The sequence below is a fragment of the Schistocerca cancellata genome, chromosome 2 (assembly GCF_023864275.1).
Source record: "Schistocerca cancellata isolate TAMUIC-IGC-003103 chromosome 2, iqSchCanc2.1, whole genome shotgun sequence".
NCBI classification, from domain to species: Eukaryota; Metazoa; Arthropoda; class Insecta; order Orthoptera; family Acrididae; genus Schistocerca; species Schistocerca cancellata.
Window position 1 is genome coordinate 21,659,201 of NC_064627.1, and position 24,118 is coordinate 21,683,318.

Genomic DNA, 24,118 nt, shown 5'->3' on the forward strand with positions numbered 1-24,118 from the left:
CTGACGATCACTTGTAGGACTGATGATGCGGGCATAACAGAATTTCTGAACTGTAATCGGATGTGAACAGTGGGAGCTATATATCTCCAGAAAGCTATATAGTGTTAGATCACAAAGAATCCATGTTTTTACCACTTTGGAGTAGAAGGTAGTAGTTTTATCATCTTAAATTTGATCACCATAGTCACTGCAATAGAAGACTTGCAGAGTGATTGTATGCCATGTGTTGCAAACAAGTATCATGCATTGGAGTATAACAGTCCTTCATTCCACGCAACTAATAATCAGAAACCACACTGTTTTAACATTGTAGTTCCACGGTCATTTGTCTCTTCAAAGTACCTCCTTGGTATGGAATCCAAACACTACAACAACTCTACAGAATTGATAGCACAAGAGATTTACGTAAAATGTTTCAAACTACTTCCATCTGCGGTTCCTTTATGCATAAATAATGCGTTAGTTCGTCTTCTTAATCGCCTCTTATATCACTACGGTACTCTTAGCTGTAACAGGCTCGTATCTACTATACAACGACAAGAAACGCTAAACTCCTCCGCATGCAAGTAGCTACAGAGTTCATGTCAAATTGGATGAAGGACATGAGCAACATTGGTTGGCACAGTCTTTACAGAACGGTTGTTACGGTATAGGAATGAGAATACTTTTCAATATCACTAGTGTCGGTCAGTACAAGCTTGGATCACGTGTTATACTGTTTGCACAAGCAAAATAGTGAAGTGTATTGATTACATGGAACTCAAACGTACTGGGTATAATACCGTCCTACTTTTGGTCAGTTTCAAATTAAATAGGAGACAGTGTTACGGGGAGGGTTGGTTAAAGACAGAGGAAGAGTTACGAGACGCATAGGGAGAGGCCATCTAGAATTTTGCTCAGGTCCTTAGCCGATAGTTTCAACGAGGGGGTAGCTCATTTCGAAATAGAGGGTAGGGTGCTAGATCTTTGAAAACTTAAAACAGTCGTTTGGTTAAGGAACATAGTCTTGGCACCTCCTCTCTGGTGACAGCTACTTCCCACACTAAGACACAGTATTTGTGTCATGTGATGTAGGCACTGTAACAGGGTCTGCAATACGTCCACATGTATATGACCTTCGCAAAGTAATGGAGTGGGTGCTGTAGCAGTGATACGAAAACTGAGAACTGTGCTGCAGTGACACTGTCTCATAGCATCACGAGATCCACGTGATGAGATGTGCTGCTGACATGACAACTTGTCGAGAGTGGTGGTATGGAATTCGAGTAATTGAGTAAAATTCGTTGAAATTACAGAAAGCCTGGTAAAATTACGTAAACTGACTGAAAATACGTAAAACTGACGAAAATATAACGAAAAATGTGGAGAGATGAGGGTACTTTCTTGCTCACCTGGGTGTATGAAAATCATTCCATTCCTCCACCGGTGGGACTGACAACTGATGGTGCATACTATCTGTGCTCTATGCGTTTAAGTCCTGCAGGATACCCCTTTGTCCCACATGCAGTTATGCATTTTAAGTCATAAAAATGAAAGATGCAGTCCCCAAAGATCTGTGGGTCAGGATGACTACAGATACGGAGATCACATATCTGGCTGCAATATTCACCACCAGTATGAGGAATCAATGCTCTGCATCTCTTCAAAAACAGAATACCTAGACACCTGCTAACGTGTCAATGTGGAAGATAAGATTAAAAGTAGAGGTCATCACCATCGGATAGCTTTTTGGAAGTGCTCCACAATGCCGCAAACTCTTCCAGTGTCCTTATATTGACATGTCTTCCACATTTTTGTCAATAAGAAACAACACCTCTGTCTTTTATTTCAACCATCCTGTTTATTGTAGTAGTATCTTAACTTACACCGTATGATGTCCAGCTTTCTGTGAGAGCCGATGGATGGAAACGTGTTATTGCTGGTTAAGCACTTGACACAGACCTCGAAGTCATGATAGAAAAACAAAATGTATGGGTGTGTAAGCAACTGTAATAATACACTGCTTCGATCAACACCCACCGAAGTTCTATAAGTCCCTCCAAATCCTCAGACGCCATGCACTCCCTTTTGCTTTCTGCATCTGTTTACGGTCCCCCCCCCCCCCCCACCCCACTTGGATCCTCTACCATGTCATCAAATTCCCATCCCTCCTAACCTATATCTAACACCTACACATCTCCTCTAGTGTCCGCAAAGAAGTTCCCAATAACCCCATTGCCTCACCCCTGATCACCAAGCTTCGTAAGCTGCTGCACCTTCGCAAACAAATCCCTCCGTCCCTACACCTACACACACTCCATATCCTATTCCAACACAACTTCAACCAACTTCCTCTCTCAGACAACAAGATCTTCCCCGATGATTTATCCCTCCTACCAACCTTAATACTTCACTACCTGTCCCATTCCACATCAGGACTTCTCTCTGCTTTCCCTCTCTATCCATCCCCATCCCTTTCCTCTTGCAGCCACTGCCCTACCAACATGACACGCTATTCGTCACCCTCTGTCTTTCCCACCGACTGTATTTTCCTCTATCCTTCACACCTCCTACCTCTCATCTCCATAGTTTTCCTGTCTAACAAACTCCACTTTTCCTACCCATACCCCTCAACCCTATGGAATACACACGCTCCTCTAGCAATACCTCTCACTCTGGTGCAGCTACTTCAGATTTTAAGTGACTGTGCAATGCCTTAGTTTCCTGCAGTGTATTTTTAAAAATATATTTTCTTTGCTTTTAACTGTCCATCTTTGATTTTTAATTTAAAATAGAAAACAGCCCCAAATATTTTTTATATTTCTCACTGCAAATTTTTTAATTTGCCTCGCTGAAGAGTAGGGAACTGTACAATAGACAGCCCATCTCCTGCCCATATAAGGTGATGGGGATGAAGTAACAGTGAAGCAGGAAAATAGGTCCACTGGATCACTGTTCTAATAGTATTACGCATCCTTACGTCCCCTCGAGCAGCTATTCACTTCCAGATTGGCAAGTGCTACTCGCTTCCACTTCAGTGATAGATTGTTATCCTTTTATTATTACTCATCCTTCCCACATAGCGTTATTGGCAAAAATGGCTGGAGCAACTCTGCACGCTAGTCAACAACATCCTCTGTATATCCAGCAATCATTGATGAGACATCCTACAGTGCTCGAACAATGGCAACTACCCGTCCCCAACCCCAACTTCCGTACTTCACAGCCAGAGTAAAAGATTTGGATTTTCCTGCCAGTTTTAAAATTTCCCGCCAATAGGAGGGACAAGGGGGAGTTGAACTGCACCAGTATTCTGGATCGGCCATCTTCGATTGTGACATCATAGTTAAACTCTGTCAGTATTCCAAAGATGATGAAATAAAGAGAGTACGCTACCTTATTCCACACCAGCAATACGCAAATTGAATTTTTATAAATAAAGGATTTATTATTATTAATTATTATTAGGTCCTCCACAATACAATCTTATTATCATTTGAATTTACAGCCAAAATTCGACTTTACCAAGAAATTTTGAATTTACCACTGATTTTTTCATTTCCCACCGATTTTTGAATTTCCTGTAAATAGGGGGGTGGGGGAGGGGAGAGGAGGGACACTCCGATAGGCTGGGTATTTCTCAGAGGGGGAGAAAGCAATTAATTGAACAACTTAATTAATTACTCAGTTAATTTGCGATCAAAAGTGTGTGCTTGTATCAGCACTGGGGAGAGGGGTTGGAGATTTTCCGTGGGGAGAAGGGGGAGGGGAGAGGTGTTTCCCCGAAGGATGGATTAACCCCAGATCAGTTTCATTATTTAGAATATGAATTTGATATCAAAATAGCGCCCAAACGAACTTTGTCCCACTGTTTGCAGATTATCAAACTATTTATTCCATGATAATTACATGAGAGACAAAAGATTTTTAAAAAAGTGCTTTAAAATTTCAGCACATAAAAAACAATCGTTTCCAGAGTCCAGGCGGTCAGCGCCCTCTGTGAAGATCGACAGTTGAAGTTAAACATCAATAAATGTAATGTAATGCGCGCAAACGCATGAAAAGGTCTAATATCAATCGTAGGAATCAGTCAAAACCACTAGCTGCCTAAGAGTTTCTGTCCTGTTCGCATACATCTTGCCGTAGGCAAACTCAGATTTATTGGAAAATGACTAAGGCATTCAAAATGGTTCAAATGGCTCTGAGAACTATGGGACTTAACTTCTGAGGTCATCAGTCCCCTAGAACTTATAACTACTTAAACCTAACTAACCTAAGGACATCACACACATCCATACCCGAGGTAGGATTCGAACCTGCGACCGTAGACTGAAGCGCCTAGAACCGCTCGGCCACCCTGGCCGGCTACTAAGGCCTTCCTCAAACAGGAACCAAAAACAGTGGTGGACGAGGGGAGGTCGAGTTTCGTGATGTCACAACGTGGAATTTCACGTTCCTCAACATCCTCAGTTGCGAAAGATTGAATAAGACAAGTCGGATTTTTACACCGTGAAGAGGAACGTGGCCAATGAGAGGCGAGATCTCGTTCTGTGTCACAAGCCGGACTTGGTAGGCGCCATAGTGGATTGTGTCATTTAGAGTTGGTTGGTTTCATATTAAAACTTTCGTCTTGTGAAGCACCAGCACAGTGATAATCCCTGGAAAAGATTTCATTTTTGGAACGATTTTTTGTAATAAAAGACAGGAAACGTTATATTGGTGGTTAAAAACTCCTCGTATTTGGGCATTATCGTGTTATAACTTGGTCCTTAATGAAGTATGACATTTCAAAGCAACAGCGCATTGAAGTTTTATCGAAAACGGTTCGTTCTTGTTACGATTTGTTTTAATTAAATACCAGTTAATGATGTGTCAGCAGTGAAGACTTCAGATTGTCGCGACATTGAAGAAAATTACATTCATCCCCCAAGTTCGCTGTAGTGTAGTGGAGGGAGATGCACAGTGGTGAAGATGACTGCGGTTAGTTTTTACCCTACTATACCCATTTTATTTAATTCGGCTTCGCATTTTCAAAAAGATTATGACTTTCGTTATGAATTTAATGGAAGTGTGTCATGTAATATTCGATGTTATGCATATATGAGAGCTCCCTCCATCTGCCCTATGTTTCTGTCTGTCTCTCTCTCTCGCTCTCTTTCTCTCTCTGTCTCTCTGTCTCTCCCTCTCTCTCTCTCTCTTATGCTCTCTCACTCTCTCAGGAGTGAGTTTGTTCCATTCTGTGAACATGTCAAGGATGGTGGACCAAAGAACTACAAGACTGCTTTCTACGTCCCTGCCTGATTCGGTCGCAATTAATTAATCTACAGCAATGCTGCACTAAATAAATGATTTATTTGGCTTTATCTTCAAGAAAGTTTGCTCTTCTCACAGCAGGAGATCTTGCACTTTCTTGTAAAAGTCTCGTGGAATTCACATGTTGTAAAAATCCTGCTACTGAATACAAGCAGTGCTGTAGGAAGAATGACCTTAGTGTTGTAAAAAATGTGACAAAATAATAAAAATTATTTCATCTTATGTGGAAGACTGTTGTAAATTCTTGTCCCGCTATTTGTAATGTGTGTTTTAAAAGGTGATGTCAGTACTAACTGGATATGCAACTTTCCTTTTTGCCTCGTTTCATTTTCGTGGATACTGAAGTTTTTATTTATGTACAGTACGGACAGAACGACATAGCTAGCACGTGGACAAGGAAGTAATACGCTTTTTAATAGAGCTAAAGTAGAAAGTTTAAACGTGTCCGTTTTTATAAGTAAACTCCGTGAACTGCGAGAGAGACACATAGGTTCTTGAGCGCTGCTTGGGAAGTTTACCACACTGAATTAATGGAAGATGTAGAAAAGATTCAAAACTGAGCAGTAATGTTCCTCTGGATTTTCCTTAATCAACGTGAGAGTGTTACGTATATACTGAACGAACCGCAGTATGAGACGTCACAGGAAGAAGGTTGTGCTGCGTGGCGGATCTTACTCCAAAACATCGGTGAATCACGAAGCATATTACTTGTTCCAAAACACATCTCGCATAACGACAAAAAACGGTAAAATTATGAAAATTTCGGTTCACAGAGAAAGATAATGGCAGAGTTTCTTCAAATATGCCATCCGCAAACGGATTAGAAAGGAGGGAAAATGATGTTGTCACACTTTGTATCCTCGACAGCTCTCTGTATGATTGGCTGCTGTAGTATACACGTAGGCGTAGGATCGATGTACGTTGCATTCATTTTATTACGAGGTATTTACTAAAGCTCGTGAAATTGGCTTTTCATTCAGGCATGTTCCCGCTGTGTGGCAGGAAAGGGCAAATTTCGCTAAAGAATGTATGCCTCTAGAAACTTAAACAACTGAAAAATCTCGTCAATGTTGCTGTATTTCTACGTTCCCTAGACGATTCAGTCTCGTACGAAGCAGATTCTTACTGCGTGGGGTTGTGCAAAGATCAAGCTCTTCACTAGTGTCAATTGAGTTCGCGGTCCTACCACCAAGATCTGCTGGTGGCGTCCCTGAGCTGTTTGAAGTTTAGTGGGGAGATGGATCCCTTGAAAGGGGTACGGCCAATTTCCTTCTTCATACTTCCCAAGCTTGTGCCTTGTTGTTGTTGTTGTGGTCTTCAGTCCTGAGACTGGTTTGATGCAGCTCTCCATGCTACTCTATCCTGTGCAAGCTTCTTCATCTCCCAGTACCTACTGCAACTTACATCCTTCTGAATCTGCTTAGTGTATTCATCTCTTGGTCTCCCCCTACGATTTTTACCCTCCACGCTGCCCTCCAGTACTAAATTGGTGATCCCTTGATGTCTCAGAACATGTCCTACCAACCGATCCCTTCTTCTGGTCAAGTTGTGCCACAAACTTCTCTTCTCCCCAATCCTATTCAATACTTCCTCATTAGTTACATGATCTACCCATCTAATCTTCAGCATTATTCTGTAGCACCACATTTCGAAAGCTTCTATTCTCTTCTTCTCCAAACTATTTACCGTCCATGTTTCGGTTCCATACATGGCTACACTCCATACAAATACTTTCAGAAATGACTTCCTGAAACTTAAATCTATACTCGATGTTAACAAATTTCTCTTCTTCAGAAACGCTTTCCTTGCCATTGCCAGTCTACATTTTATATCCTCTCTACTTCGACCATCATCAGTTATTTTGCTCCCCAAATAGCAAAACTCCTTTACTACTTTAAGTGTCTCATTTCCTAATCTAATTCCCTCAGCATCACCAGGCTTAATTAGACTACATTCCATTATCCTCGTTTTGCTTTTGTTGATGTTCATCTTATATCCTTCTTTCAAGACACTGTCCATTCCGTTCGACTGCTCTTCCAAGTCCTTTGCTGTCTCTGACAGAATTACAATGTCATCGGCGAACCTCAAAGTTTTTATTTCTTCTCCATGGATTTTAATACCTACTCCAAATTTTTCTTTTGTTTCCTTTACTGCTTGCTTGTGCCTTATCTATAATGATATTGTCGTCGGTAGGAAGTTAAACCCCAACTTACTTACTTCCAAGTACGTCCTTTGCCTTTCTGGAGAGGAGTTGTTTACTTTGAGACAGGCCTGACGTTCGTGATGTATTTTCCAGCGCCGCTGTCGGCGTACGTGGTTCCGCAGCTGCAGACGGTGGACGCGGGGCGGTCCGCGCAGCTCAACTGCTCCACCGCCGGCCACCCCCAGCTGGCCGTCTCGTGGCTCAAGGACGGCCGGCCGCTGCGCGCCTCCAGCAGGGTGGTGCTGCTCTCGCCGCAGGTGAGTCACACCGCGCTGCGCCCCTCCCAGCTGTTACGGCGAGAAAGCCTCACAAATGCGCCACTCGTTGTGAGGGTTACTGCGCGCGCCGTCGGTCCACAGCTTATTGTTCTGCGCTGAGGTACTCAGACAACTGCGTTCAGTGGTCAACTTCAATGCACTTCAAGAAAATAATTTCTGGATGAATAACACTGACTTTTTGCTCACATTTGCAGTAGCCATCCTCTGCATCTCCTGCTGTATTGTGATGTTGGCGTGTCCATATTTCATCGTAACCCAAATGCCGGGAACGGCACGCATCAGATAAAAAAATGCTTAGATGACGTACGGTGGAAGGATTTGGAGGCTCTATTGAATTGGTTTCCGGTGTTGAAAGTAGTGGGAATCTACTGTGGTCTGTTTCCCCATTCAGTATTTGTCACGACTGGCAGGTGTCGACCATGTTTTCCTCAGGCAGCAGCGGCAGTTTCTGGACGGCACCGCGGGTGTGTCTTGTTGATATTGCGAACTCTAGGGCACTGTTGGCTGGCTGCCACGACGGCGCAATCCTGTAATAACCCAGGACGGGTATTTCAATATGTCAGTAAGCTCCTCCATCTTGTACTTCACCGTATATGACTGCTTTGCATGTACACAAGTTTTGCCGAATTTTGTCATCTCGCTGCCGACTTTCTCGTATTCACCCACAACCCATATCTTTTTCTACCTGATTCCAATGCATAGCCTGTGCTCCCGGATGTACTTTGCTACTGGCGTCCCAATTTCACCGATGTATACTGCTCCACACTTACATCCCCCTTGTACCCACCAACTGTGAGCACAGCATCTGTCTAGTCCCTGCCTCTCGCTCTCTCTCTCTCTCTCTCTCTCTCTCTTTCTCTGTCTCTCTCTCTCTCTGCCTCTCCATTTGTTTAGTCGATTCCGACCCTATGAACTAAACCACGCCAGTTTCTTCTACCATACCCTTTCTACCGCATACTTTCCAGGTTTGAATACATTACTCTGTGAAGCCACCGAGAACCATCTCAACTTTTCCCGCCCTGTTCTCCTTGTGCGTTCGGTATTCACAAGTATTAACGTCTTTTCCAGCGGATCACGTTCCTTCATGATGTGCTCACAGTACTTCAGTTTTCGTTTCAGTACCAGATCTTTCAAGCAGCAGTCTGGTTTCGTTTGCTCTAATACAGACCTGTTTATTCTCTTGCGGTCCATAGACTCTGAGGAGTTCCCTCCAACACCACAGTTCAAAGCTGCTTGTTTTGCGTCGTTCAGCCTTTCTTATGGTTCAGGTCTCACATCTGTATAACACAACTGGAAATACCATAGCCCTTGCTACACGTATCTTCGTAATTAATGTCTCTACTCCGTAAAACTGATCGCATTTTATCCATGTCGTGGTTGTCATTTGTTATACTTATTTGTGACCATCGCTGTACTGATCAGTTTGGGGTTACAGGCATTGGCCACATTTTGTAAGAACACGTGTTGTATTGAGAGCATCTCTTACATGTACTGTCATGCCCACTTGAGAGACCGTGACGAAATCTTACAGGACCCTCGACGGATCAGTTCAGCAGCAGGTCCAGAGAAAGGCCTTCCAACTGTAACCAAAACTTTGGTTTTGTTAACCCAGATAGTTATTTTACACTATGATGCGGCTCTACACACATAAAACATTTGCGTTAGCTGAATCTAGCACTTAAAAACAAATTCACTAAAATGGCTACCAGGCAAGTCTGGCCAAGTTCTGTGCTTTTATTAAGTGCTCGCCGTCCTGAATTGCAACCACGCTTAGCCAATACTCCGGGTTTACCTCGACTCCCTGCTACTTGAAGGTGATAAGTCAGTTACTTCCTTGATCTTGCACTTAACCGTAACTGACCGCTGATCTAGGGGCAGGAGTGTGGTTGGAAGAAACGCTCACGCGGTGCACTGTTAGGGCAGTGTACGAACCCGCTAACTGGTATCCACAAAAAGTGTTTTATTTTGTACGGTTTCTTTCATTGGGTCATGTTATTATAACGGAGCAGGTGAGACGTTTTCTTCTCCAAGCGCACTGTGCCATGGTTGAGCTTCAGTACACAATGCGAAGCTAACGACTAACATAACTTCGATCACTGTGTTTCCCAGTCTCGCAGAATGGTCGCTTCTTGACAACATTTGCTCTGTCCCCACTGTATTAAGGTACACTTTCGTTTCATAGACGTCTATGGAGCACCACAAACCTTACTAAAGTTCCGACATCATGCTCGAAGCGTTCACAGATATCTTGCAAATTTCTGTCAGTTCTTCTTCACTTGATTGATACTGTTTACTGGGTTAATCTTCTTAATTCTTGTCCAAGAGTTTCTGCTCAATGTATCCCTTTCGTAAATAAATTACTTTCTTTTTTTTTTTGAAACTCTTCTAAGTCACTACTTAATACTTGCCCTCCGTTTATCCGTTTGTCTGCCACGAAACACAAGAGCTTTTCAGGTGTTTTGGGTAGTCTGTGTGTGTATTTACTGCTCATGCCATTGTACAGCACCGCCGGGGGGTACTTCGTATCAGTAACTCCAAATTTATTTCCGATTTTTTTCGTGTATTTAGAGAGGTAAAAATGGCTGCCTACATACGTCGGTACGCGCTCTAGTGTCTCTCATCGTCGTGCCCACAACGCGAGACACCTGGTGGTTGCAGCAGAACTGCCGCACGCTTCTCGAATACTGCTCCTCTACGTTTATCCAACAGAGTTTCACTTAAACTTCGCTTCTTTTCTTCCAGAGATTCCCATTTAAGTTCCCTTGGCATGTCTGTTGCACTTTCGTATAGGCAATAACAAAGTGCTACGATCCTACAAGAGCGTCTCTGAATTCGCTCGATTTTTGCTATCGTCCAACTAGATAAAGACTCTGAGGACTGAAGCAGTATGCTAGGATTACCTGCACTGGCGTCGTATATGCGATCTTCTTTGACAACGCACCACACTTTCTTATGCCCCATCCAGCAAACATAAGTTCTCTATTCAGCTACTTCACTACAGATTTCATGTGTTTGGTCCATTTCATATAGCTTCTTAGCACCACCCGAAAATATTTGTAGGATCTGACATAATCCACATTATGGCTATTGACCTTGTAGTCAGATGCTGTCCAATGGAAATATACTAGCCTTGGTCACGAATATAATTTTTATTCATCTTCTCATCATTACACGTTTCAAGATAACCCCATAATCAGATCGGTCAAGGAAAGAAAAAAAAAGGATGCAGTACCATGTGGCCTCCTAGTATATTGCGAACAATTAGATCTGTCGAAAACGATGCGTTGGACCCATTCTGAAACAATCAGACCTGTCAGAAACAAAATGCAGCACCCTTTCGACTCCTATTTTGTTCTGAATATAATGATGAGATGAAAAATAAAAATTATGCTGGTGACGAAGACTAGCGCGTTTACATTCATTGCTAAAGATGGTCGCAGATTTCCTAAGCGACTTCTTGTCAAAAGTGATAAAACAGATGGTATCAGATTCTTTCTCTTTCTTTCTCCGCTCAGGGGCGGGGTGTTGTGTTTTCATCATCATTTCATTCCCATCTGGCGCGAAGGTCGCCCAATGTGACGTCGAATGTAATAAGACCTGCACCAACGCAGCAGGAACTGCTCCGTAAGTGGCCTCCCAGCCAATGACGCCAAACGCTCATTTCCGTTTCCATCGGTGGCAGTTGATTCGGTAACGGAGTTTGAAAAAGCCGGAGAAAGGCGAAGTGGGATGCAGAAGTTGCGGCCTATGTTTGGGGAGTGCCAAATCAACTGAGTTGGAACAGCACTGCCCCTGGAATGTCTTTGGTCCCACTCTTCTTTCCACCAACGACCGAAGTTCTTAACGCACATTACCTCACAGAAAAAGAAACCTGACCGTCATAAATCGCCGTTGTCCACACCCGATCACGAAGCCACCACAAAAAAACTTGACATAAAGCTGTGACCTAGAAGAGGAAAATAGGAGAAATCGAAAATTGAACAGAGAGTACAATATTTGTTGACAGAGTAATTACGTGACAGTTGAAAGATGTCGACTGTAAGTGAACTCTGTTCCAAGATATTTTTGGCAGAGGCTGAGGTAGGATCTTCTCGTACGCCTGTAAGTTGCTAGCACCAATGTGTTACTTACATGGTGGTTCATCTGAAAAGATACCGCATGTAGGACGTTGGTGTGACCTATTCTTGAATACTGCCCGAGTGTTGGGGATTCGTAGCAGGTCGGATTGAAAGAGAACATCGAAGTGATTCAGAGGCAGGCTGCTAGATTTGTTACTGGTAGATTCGAACATCAGGTAATTGTTACGGAGATGCTTTTGGAACTCAAATGGGAATCACTGGACGGAAGGCGACATTGTTTTTTGGGGAACACTATTAAGAAAATTTAGAGAATCGGCATCTGAAACTGACTGCTGAATGATTCTACTGCCACAAACATACATTGTGTGTAACGACCATGAAGATAAGACACAAGAAATTGGGGCTCATATGGAGGCATACAAACAGCCATTCTTCCCTTGCTCTATTTGCGAGTGGAACAGGAGAGGAAGTAACTAGTAGTGGTACAAGGTACCCTTCGCCACACACCGTGCGGTGGCTTGGGGACTGTCTACGTAGATATAGATGTAGATGTACCGTAAATGCTACTAAAAGAACACTTCACACAGTTGTAAAACATGTAGTCAAGAATAATTGTGTAGCCAATAATAATTTCCGTGAGTTTTTAAATCAGCCACCCCTCTGGGAGTGAATTACAACAGTTGAAAACCTTATCTGTAGTTTTCTGTGGCTTTCAACATAGTATCATAATATTCAGGCATGGATTCAATCGTTTTGTCCAGAGTAGCGAGTCACCAAGTATTACACTGCACAGTGTGCCCTTCTGTTCAGTGACCAGATGCAGTCATCCTGATTTGGATGTCTCCTTCCTTTAGAGTGGATTTAAGGGGCTCCGCAAAGGCTCAAAATCATGAAGTTCATTTTGTACTTTTTTGCGTTTTCTGAATCTGCAGACTATTACCTTTTAATAGATATATAATTTATTAAATTCCGAAGACTACAACTATTTTTAAATTTTTTTTTGAAATGTGTTCTACATGGGCGTGACCCACTGTGGCGCTGTGCGATATGTTAATTACCTTGGTGACGGTGATTCTAAATGTTTCAAACATGTTCAAGGACTGAAGCCCTATGGTGATGATGTTGTAGTGCAGAAATTTGAGTGTATTGGACACGTACAGAAGCGAATGGGAACAAGACTTCGGCGACTGAAAGCTTCGTACAAAAAACAAAAACTCAGTGATGGTAAAGGGTTGGATGGGAAGGGAAGGTTAACTGACAGTGTAATTGACAAAATACAGAACTATTATGGAATGGCTATTAGGCAAAATACACAAAGTGTCGACGAAATGAAGAAGGCTGTTTGGGCTCTTTTTTTTTTTTTCATACTTCTTCAACCGATGAAAATCCCCAACATAACTTGTGTCCCAAAGAAGAAGACAGTTGGTGTAAATATAACAAAGGATTGCTAACTGGTGAAGTGTACACTCATAAGCATAGTCTGCCTCATGCAATAATGGAGGTGATAAAACCTATTTTCAGAGACTTAGCAGCACCTGAACTGTTGAAAAAGTGTATTCACGGAAAAACTCAAAACCCCAATGAAAGTGTAAATAGTGTTATATGGTCGAGAATCCCCAAGACTGTATTTGTTGGAATAGAAACACTTCACTTTGGTGTGTATGATGCTGTTGTGACTTTCAATGATGGCAACATTGTAAGGTGCAAGGTATTTAGAAATATGGGAATGAAGATAGGTTCTAACATGGTACGAGCGATGCTTGCTTTAGACAAGGAACGCCTTCGGGCTGCAGACAGGGCTGTAAAGAGTCTAGAAATACAAGCAAGAGTAAACAGGAGGAGGAACAAGAGGAAGCTGGAGGAGGAGTTTGCAGAGGATGAAGATAATCCATCCTATGGACCTGGAATGCACTAAAAAGTTAATCCAATCTTTGTCGCTCGATTCCCAAAACTTTTATTTTCTCATACTAATTACATGTTTTCTAAGGATTTTCCAAACATATTTGTTTCAAACTTTCAGTAAATGTTACACAGTACCTTCTGCATAATTTAACACAGCCACTTCCAAAAAACTGTATATTTTTGAATATATAAATAAAAAATTGCAAAAAAATGTTGTGAATTTTCATTACAATTGAAAAAAATCATCTTTAATAACTGAACTAAAATTTTGTAAAATCCCTGTGTTAAGTTGTAGCCCATATTCCAATAAATAATCTGTAAGAAGTTCAACTTCCTACCCCAAATACTTTGTGAGGAAGGATGTAATTTATAAGCGTTATTTTAACATTGCAAGTATAGGGCGTTCCGGAGCCCCTTAAGGTATCGTTACACCTTAAATAATTCTAGAGTGAAACTGACCTTCGATCATCTAATGATATCGGGTGCTCCTTTTTTATTTGCGCACATTACATTAAATTCATTTATGAGGGGTAACTGTCAATTTTCACATCAGGCTCTTATCATTTGTTTCAGTTTACATCATTTTACAGACGTGACGTATGCTAAGAAATGGAAATGGTGCTTGCCTGTGTATCGTTTTGATACCTGTTGTTTTGATAATGGAATCTTTTTATACCTGTGGTACTGTAGTTCTGTCCTATTGTTTTCAGACTCTCCTTATAGAACGCGTAGAGATGTCAGATCGTGGGATGTACCAGTGCGTGGTGTCCAACAACGAGGAGGCAGCCCAGGGCACGGCCGAGGTCAGGCTGGGCGGTGAGTACCTGCAGGCAGCGCCGCCTGCTGGGGTCGGCCCTTGGCTCACTGTTGTCCGTGGAACACTGCCGGTCTCCGACTGTTATTCATGTAGGGTCTATTATAAAAACAGATTCGACATCATGACGAATAAAATTTCTCAGTTGACATGGCTGCCCTTGGAGGAAACGCCATACGACTCACTAGCTAGTATAGCAGACATGACAAAGTGACTTTTGGAAAAGCTGAGGACAGGTACTAGGGAATTACGACTTTGTTCAAAGGAAAGAAGAGCGGTAGTGTTTCCACGTCCCTCAGACAACACAGCCCTTGAAAGTGGAGTACCTCGGATTGAACAATGAAGTAAATTTGTCGTAGCTTAGTTTAAAGAGTGAAAAATAACATGGGGCAACAGTTAATTAGCAAATACTCACCTTTGTTTCCGGCGATCTCCGATGCTGCAGTATCTGTAAAATAATTTTGTGAGTATCTACTCCATTAAAATTTGCTGCTACTTGCTGAATTCTTGACAGTGTCGCATGATTTGTTAGTACTAAGAGAAATTTCAATAAATTCGGGTTGACACGATGTTCTCTTTCCAATCACATATTTAATGATTAAGACTGTAACATAACTGGCTCACATGTGTCAGAAAACTGAGATGCTGATGACTGATTCGCCATTTCTCATAATGTTGTACGGGGTGGGTCACTAACTATTGCCACCTAAAATAACTCCGAAAGTATGATAGGAGCTGAAAAGCTTGTGGGACAAATGTTGCATGGGACAACGGGGACCACAATATGACGTTGGGATTTTGTTGCTAGGTGGGGTCGCGTCAGAGATATTAAGGTCAACTTTGTTTTTTTAAGTGGCATACTATAGTTTGGTACCTATTTTCTGATAGCAGCTATCGAGGCGAATGCAATGATGTGTAACAGTAAGGTCTTTGAAGGTCAGTGAAGGTCAAAGAGGTGGTATGAACGTCCATTTACAGAAGGTGTTTGAAGTGATGGCTATTGGTATCAATACAGTGCTGCAATCTTCTTATCATAGATTGAGTGATACTCCTTATCACTTCCGCACTTATCGAAGCACATGCTCTGACAATTCCCTCTCGCATATCGTGCAGATAGTAAATATTCGACGAATACGGCGTATCCATCTAACGTGCCATTGACATGTAAACACCATTCTACTGTTTGGCAATACAGGAATGCTAAGACTAGTACCCTCGAATCAAGAGAATGTGAATGATGTACTCCTTCGAAGAACAAGTCGATATGCTTCTCATTTATGGAGAATGCCAACGAAATTCAGTGAAAGCTAGAGACTTATACGCTGAAATATATCCTCAACGTACTCACCCTACTCATCGAACATTTAAATGTGTGTTTGATAAATTGAGAACAACTAGATCTTTAATGCATCGGAAAAATATCCGGCAAAGAAAAGTTACTGACGAGGAAACGGAGATTGGTACTCTTCCTACTGTGGTTCGAGATCCTTGTGTTAGTTCGCGTGAAATCACAAGGGAATCTGGCATGAGTCAGAGTAGTCTTGTTCATATTCTGCATTGCCATAAATATCATACTTACCATATCAGTGTCCGCCAAGAATTAACTGGTACGGACTGCATGCGTCACACCGAATTCTGCAGGCGGGCTCAACTCCAGGTTCAGCGGGATGACACATTTATTAATTTGATTTTCTGTACTGACGAGGCTACATTCTCGAACCATGCAAATGTTAATTTGCATAACATGCATTATTCGGCAACTGAAAATCCATGTTGGCTGCGGCAAGTTGCACACCAAAAACCCTGGTCGGTGAATGTATGGTGTGGGATTCTGGAGTCGGCCGCGGTGGTCTCGCGGTTCTAGGCGCTCAGTCCGGAACCGCGCGACTGCTACGGTCGCAGGTTCGAATACTGCCTCGGGCATGGATGTATGTGATGTCCTTAGGTTAGTTAAGTTTAAGTAGTTCTAAGTTCTAGGGGACTGATGACCACAGATGTTAAGTCCCATAGTGCTCAGAGCCATTTGAACCATTTTTTTGGGATTCTGGAGGACTGAATTATAGGACCCTATTTCATCGAAGGAAATCTTAATGGTAGAAAGTACCCCACATTCCTGAAAGAAATATCAGGTCTGTTACTGGAAGAAATACTTTTAGGAACAACGAACAGAATGTGGTATCAACATGATGGGTGTCCGGCACATTTTTCGCTGATGGCTAGAAATGAGTTGCAGAGACAATTCCCAAATCGTTGGATTGGACACGCAGGAGGTGTGTCATGGACGGCTCACTCGCCAGACTTGGTGCCTCTGGATTTTTTCTTGTGGGGATTCGTAAAAAACATTGTTTATAAAGATGTTTCAAGTACACCTGGGGAAGAGCGATGTCACCAGAATGCGACTGCGGTGCCCCTAGACAGACGATCCAACACATCCATGGTGAATGCTCCTTGCGAGCATATACAGGGAACTGGTCCGACTTCCTGGAGGCATCCCCATCGGCGCTAGAATGGACCTCAAACCTCGATATAACCTTTTAACTGACCAATATAAACATAAATTATATTCATGATTGTTATAAGATTTTAATGTCTAACACTTGATGTATTAATGTTGCATGTATAGCCATACGCTAAATAAAAAATAAATAAACTACACCTGAAGATATGCGATAGAGAATTGTCAGAGCATGTGCTTCGATAAGTGCGGAAGTGATAAGGAATACCACTCAATCCATGATAAGGAGATTGCAGCACTGCATTGATACCAATGGCCGTCACTTCAAACACCTTCAGTAAATGGACGTTCATACCACCTTTTTGACCTTCAAATACCTTACTGTTACACATCACTGTATTCGTCTCGATAGCCACTATCAGAAAATAAGTACCAAACTGTAGCATCCCATTTAAAAAAACAAAGTTGACCTTCATACCTGTGACGCGACCACACCTAGCAACAAAAAACCAACATCACATTATGGCCGCCGTTGTCCCATGCAACTTTTGTCACACTAACTTTTCAGCTCTTATGATTCTTTCGGAGTTATTCTTGGTGGCAATAGTTAGTGACTCACCCTGTATATTTCTGACAATCACTGCTAATGCCATCCATTATTACAAACAGAAAATGTATGCATTACAATCAAACACTTGGTCGTTGTATACCGATTGGCCTCATCCAGTTACGCATTAATTCGTTCCTCTAACATTCCAAGATAAAGCTTTACATGGCCATTAATTTCTAGTATAGAAACTGAAAAAGGTATTCTGGAATTACATAGGCTAATGAGAATTGGTTGTGTGTTATGTTCAAGTATCGATTAGTAACAGTCAAACCAGCGCAGAGATTTTGTATGCCTGCTGAGATGGAAACGAAATTAATATCGCAATATTAATCAGTAAAACATATTAAATTCTAAAATGACTATTACAAAATTTGTCATTTAATCTTCATTTCCCGTCTATCCAACATCTGGTCGGGTTGGGGTACAAATCTATATAAGCCTATGAATGTGGCAGCCTGACACATGAGGTCAACACTTCATGTCATACTCATCCTGACGACCATATACTGGTACGTTTCATGAGTTAACCTAGCATACATCTCATTTTACTGAAGGAAAATTCAGAAACTCTAATTTACGACTGCCAAAGTCCTTTTTATTCAATTTTAGTTATTCGAGTCACAAACTTCGCAACTCTTCAACTCGTACACCGAGTGTTTCTCCTTTGGGTCGTCACTCGCAATTTCTCTGGCGTTTCAGCAGTTATTTGCAGCTTCGTTCTTGCGATATGTAGCTGGAGACAGCACAAGCGAATGCTACCCAGTTTTGATGGAAAGCGTTGATTTGTTTTCCACTACAGAGAAAATCATTTTTAAACCGAAATTTTACTTGCCTATTCGACAGAGCAGTCCTAAATTAATCCAGTGCTGTACTGTTTTCGACGGTATGTATTAGCAGGGTCAGTAAAACACAATGAATAACCAGTAAACCAGCAGGGACTAAGCAGCAGTTTTGCATGGCGGCAGCAGTCAGCGTGGGCCAGGGCAGTGTTATCGCTGCAGGAGTAGTGGTTATTCTTGCGAGTTTTACTGTCTCTGGCAACACACTCTAACGTTTTTGAAGACAAGAATGTGTGAAGTTGGATTGCAACCTTCTCATTTCTCTTATACTAGTCGACTTACTTGTTGTACACAGCCGATTTTCTTCTCTGGACAGCCCGCTTCAGGAATCTCTACAAACTTCTTCTCCGAAGAATGATGCTCGTTACAGGAACCTTAAAGACTACCTCTCTACTTGCGGAATAATTAGGTACTCGAAGAATACTTTTCAATAACTATCGGTATATTTGAGCTTCATAAAGAACAAAATTCACACTTTGCACATAAACATTAGACTTCTTGTAAGTCACTCGTATCGTCTCACACTAGAAACAGATTTAAGTACATGCAGCAAAGAGTTGGCTTAACAACCATAATTCTATTACAAACAAATCGTAAAATACTCCTTGTCTCCAGCAAGTCCAAGATAAGAGTTTTTTTCAGACATCAGAATATCAATTGTTCTTGTTATTTATAACAGTGGTCACTGATACGATTAGCACAGAATAACCTAGAAGTTCCACGGTTCTTCCACATACTTTCACTAGAACTTCCGTGGATCGCCCGTCAAGAACTTGTCGGTGCTGTTTGTCCACCGCGCCTACCTTCTGCTCGCGACTGATTTCACACCTGCGCACACAAACATGTGACATGCAGTAGGCAGGATTCTAGCATCCCACTCTCACATATAAAATATCGTGTGTTCAAGATGGTAAGAGGCCGAGTGGTTCTAGAATTTACGGAGAAATTCTCGAAACACTACAACGCATCGATAAAAGGAATATTGAATTAGAATGACATGGGACCACTCTGTCGAATGGGCACATAAAATCCCGATTTAAGCGGTGCGTTCCGTCGATCCTGGGCGTCGGACGAAAGACCTGACCAGCAGTGTCTGTTTGGGCTTACTCCCGCTGCACTCCGTAAAAAGAAAACTGCAAATACCTGCCGAAACACCACACAAAATGCACCTGGCGATTCTTGGGAAAGACACCCTGTACACCGTTCACTTTTATCCATAATAGTCAGTGTTTCTTCCTTACCGTATTACTTTCCTAAAATAAATAACAACCGCCTTCGGCCACAACCGTGATTTTGTTTCAATGCACAACGCATCTCGTGCCCTGACCTCTCATCTTCAGTTGCTTTAACAGTCTAAATCATTTCCTTGTTTTTCTCAGATCTGGGTTAATTCTGGTCCTGGCATAATTACAGTGGTATATTACGAAGTGCCACGTTGTGAATATAAGATACCAAAATTAAGCCAAATCGAAAAATACCTTACTATTTCCACTGTTGGACACATGGTTTTGAAGCACACTAGGGAAACGCTGGAAACAGTAAGTTATTTTTCGATTTGTCTTCGTTTTGTTAACGTATATTCACAACGTGCCACTTTGTAATACACCATTGTAGTCTTTCCAAGGCCAGAATTAACACAAATATGTGAAAAAGGAAAAAAGTTATGTAGACTGTTAAAGCACCTGAACATGAGCCCACATACCTCGAAATGTATCGTGCAGAGAAATGAAGTCAAGATTCTGACTCACAGCGATTGTTCTTTATTTTGCAATTATACAAAGTGGATTCCTTATTGCTGACGTGGCCAAACACATTCCTGCTCTTGATCGTCCAGGAAGACTCTGTACAAGATTACACAGAACAAAATCTGAAATGGTCGCTGTAAAAGCTTAATGAGAAAGTGGGATCTTGCAAATGATTCTTTCTGTGAATATGATGAAATTCAAACTATGGTTGACATTTTAAATTGTGTAATTTATAATTTCAAAGGAGGAGGAATTAAAGACATCCACTGTGTCTCCGGAGAATCCCTCCAGTGGCAGAGTGATCTTCAGCATGCTGTTTGGCTGTAGTGTGTCCAGTGTTTATGTTACTTATCAACAGACCTGTTTTTTTCTTTTTTTTAAAAAAAATAATTATTTTACATTCATGTGGTTTCGTGATTTTCAGTTCAGATGCGCTGTTTGCTACCTGTATAGTGTATTTTCCTTTCTACTTACTACGTTTCTCTCATATATTATCTGCTTTATTATGATTTGTGTCCTTTTTTTTTTACTTTGTGATGTATTGTTGTAATGTATTTCTACTTCATGATGTATTGTTGCCTTTGCCACGTTGAACGAATACACAGTATATTCAGGGCGTTAGGGGTATAAGTGAAGAAATATCTGTTGATGAGCAAGGACAGTGCACTGAACAACATGACTTCAATGTTTGCTTCATTTGGACACTAATAATTACAGCTATTACGAAGAAGTATGTTTTTAGAAGTACCTCGAAGTACAGGTGCCACAACAAGCCATTAACGTTTATCCTGTCCTGGGTAGCAGGTTGGTTATTGAGGTGTGGGTAGGTGAGCATAAAACGTTAGTCTATACTGACAGGCGTAGTCCACCTCATGGTACAATAACGACCGTGCAGGAAAGCAAAGTTAGTAATTCTTTTTGTCAGACCGCTTGACGCAGAGAAGAAACAACTAACACACTGATGTCGGTACACATTCAGGTACCAATTATTGTGATGTCTGTACCTACAGCCCCAGCATGCAGCCTATGTACACTATGTGATCAAAAGTATGCGGACACGCCCAAAAACATTCATTTTTTTTATATTAGGTGCATTGTACTGCCACCTACTGCTAGATACTCCATATCAGCGACCTCAGTAGTCATAAGACATCGTGAGAGAGCAGAATGGAGCGTTCCGCAGAACTCGTGTGCTTCGAATGTCGTGAGGTGATTGGGTGTCACTTGTGTCATACGACTGTACGCGAGATTTCCACACTCCTAAACATCCCTAGTTCCACTGTTTCTGATGTGATAGTGAAGTGGAAGTGTGAAGGGACAAGTACAGCACAAAAGCGTACAGGCCGACCTCGTCTGTCGACTGACAGCCACCGCCGACAGTTGAAGAGGGTCGTAATGTGTAATAGGCAGACATCTATCCAGACCATCACACAGGAATTACAGACTGCGTCAGGATCCACTGCAAGTAGTCTGACAGTTATGCGGGAGGTAAGAAAACTTGGGTTTCATGGTCGAGCGGCTGCTCATAATCAACACAACACGCCGGTAAATGCCAGACAAGGCCTTACTTGGTGTAAAGGGCGTAAAAATTGGAGCACTGAACAGTGTAAAAACGTTGTGCGGAGTGAGGAATCACGGTACGCAATGCGGCGATCCGATGGTAGGGTGTGGGTACGGCGAATGTCCGGTGAACGTAATCTGCCAGCGTGTGTAGTGCCAACAGTAAAATTCGGAGGCGGTGGAGTTATGGTGTGGTCGTGTTTTTCATGTAGGGGGTTTGTTCCCCTTGTTGTTTTGTGTGTCAGTATCAAAGCACAGGCTACACTGGTGTTTTAAGCAATTTTTTGCTTACCACTGTTCAAGAGCAATTGGGGGATGGCAATTGCATCTTTCAACACGATCTAGCACCTGTTCATAACGCACGGCCTGTGGCGGAGTAGTTACACAACAATAACATCCCTGTAATGGACTGGCCTGCACAGAGCCTTGACACGAATCCTATACATCACCTTTGGGACGTTTTGGAATGCCGTCTTCGTGCCAGGCCTCACCGACCGACATCGATACCCCTCCTCAGTGCAGCACTCCATGACGAATGGGTGCCATTCCCCAACAAACTTCCAGCACCTGAGTCAATGTATGCCTGCGAGAGTGGAAGCTGTCATCAAGGCTAAGACACTGAATTCCGGCATTACCGATGGAGGGTGCCACGAACTTGAAAGTCATTTTCAGCTAGGTGTCCGGACTTTTGATGACATAGTGTATTCGAGCTGTACTACTTCCCTCGTTAGATGGAAACTTGTGGAACATGTCTCTCATGAACTTACTCGTCTGTTTACCGCTGAATGATTATTTGAGGTGCCTTACCTATCGATCCTTCCTTTCCTGTTGGAGATGTGCGACAGCGACCATTTTGTAACTTTTCCTGTAAATAATAATATCTTGTTTTACTTAAGGGGCTCCGGAAAGGCTCAAAATCATGAAAAGTTCAATTTTTACTTTTTTGCGTTTTCTGAATCTGCAGACTATTACCTTTTAATAGATATATAATTTATTCAATTCCGAAGACTACAACTATTTTTAAATTTTTTTTTTAAATGTGTTCTACATGGGCGTGACCCACTGTGACGCTGTTAAACTGCTGTCAAATGGTGTTATTATTAACGTCCGTGTTCATCAGGTACATTTTAGTGATGTGAGAGAAAGTATGTGTTGTGGCTAACCTGTGATGGTTCAATATATATCGCTGGTGTGATTGTCGATTGTTTCATGTTTATTTACTCTGTCGTTATCTCGAAAATATTCGTAATTAATTATGTTTCTTGAGTCTCTGTTTTGTTGAAGTATAATAATGAGTAAAAGTAAAGTTATTAGAAATCCTCTGAAGGATGGCAACATTGTAAGGTGCAAGGTATTCAGAAATATGGGAAAGAAGATAGGTTCTAACATGGTACGAGCGATGCTTGCTTTAGACAAGGAACGCCTTCGGGCTGCAGACAGGGCTGTAAAGAGTCTAGAAGTACAAGCAAGAGTAAACAGGAGGAGGAACAAGAGGAAGCTGGAGGAGGAGTTTGCAGAGGATGAAGATAATCCATCCTATGGACCTGGAATGCACTAAAAAGTTAATCCAATCTTTGTCGCTCGATTCCCAAAACTTTTATTTTCTCATGCTAATTACATGTTTTCTAAGGATCTTCCAAACATATTTGTTTCAAACTTTCAGTAAATGTTACACAGTACCTTCTGCATAATTTAACACAGCCTTTTTCCAAAAAACTGTATATTTCTGAATATATAAATAAAAAATTGCAAAAAAATGTTGTGAATTTTCATTACAATTTTAAAAAAATCATCTTTAATAACTGAACTAAAATTTTGTAAAATCCCTGTGTTAAGTTGTAGCGCATATTCCAATAAATAATCTGTATGAAGTTCAACTTCCTACCTCAAATAGTTTGTGAGGAAAGATGTAATTTATAAGCGTTATTTTAACATTGCAAGTATAGGGCGTTCCGGAGCCCCTTAAAAGGACTCGTTGTAGATGTAGGTGCGGCCCCCGGCAGAGCACGAGCGCTGAGTGCGCTTTTGCCCGCAGACTCGTCGCCGGCGCTGCTGTCTGCGTTCGGCGGGGCGACGCTGCAGCCGGGCGCCGCGTGGTCGGCCGAGTGCGAGGCCGCCGGCTCGCCGCTGCCCTCCGTGTCGTGGCTGCTGGACGGGCAGCCGCTGCGCTCCTCCGCCGAGCCCGGGCAGCGCAGAGTCGAGGTAAGACGCCAGTCTCTGATAGCGGCAGTAGTAGCAGTAGTAGTAGTAGTAGCAGTATACCACAGTCACGTATGACTGATGCCAGCGGTCGGGAACGGAGTTGCCTGCTCCCACACGTGACAAGTTGTCTTGTCATCGA

At 42.2% G+C, this 24,118-nt stretch overlaps 1 protein-coding gene across 1 annotated transcript in view; it reads left to right on the forward strand.

Moving 5' to 3' along the window:
* LOC126150288 (Down syndrome cell adhesion molecule-like protein Dscam2) overlaps positions 1 to 24,118 on the forward strand; it is a 198,272-nt gene that overhangs the window by 165,698 nt on the left and 8,456 nt on the right. Inside the window, exons 5-7 of the mRNA XM_049915867.1 lie at positions 7,589 to 7,752; positions 14,465 to 14,570; positions 23,813 to 23,979. Of these exons, the coding sequence (XP_049771824.1) occupies positions 7,589 to 7,752; positions 14,465 to 14,570; positions 23,813 to 23,979 (437 nt within the window). The remainder of the gene's footprint in view (positions 1 to 7,588; positions 7,753 to 14,464; positions 14,571 to 23,812; positions 23,980 to 24,118) is intronic.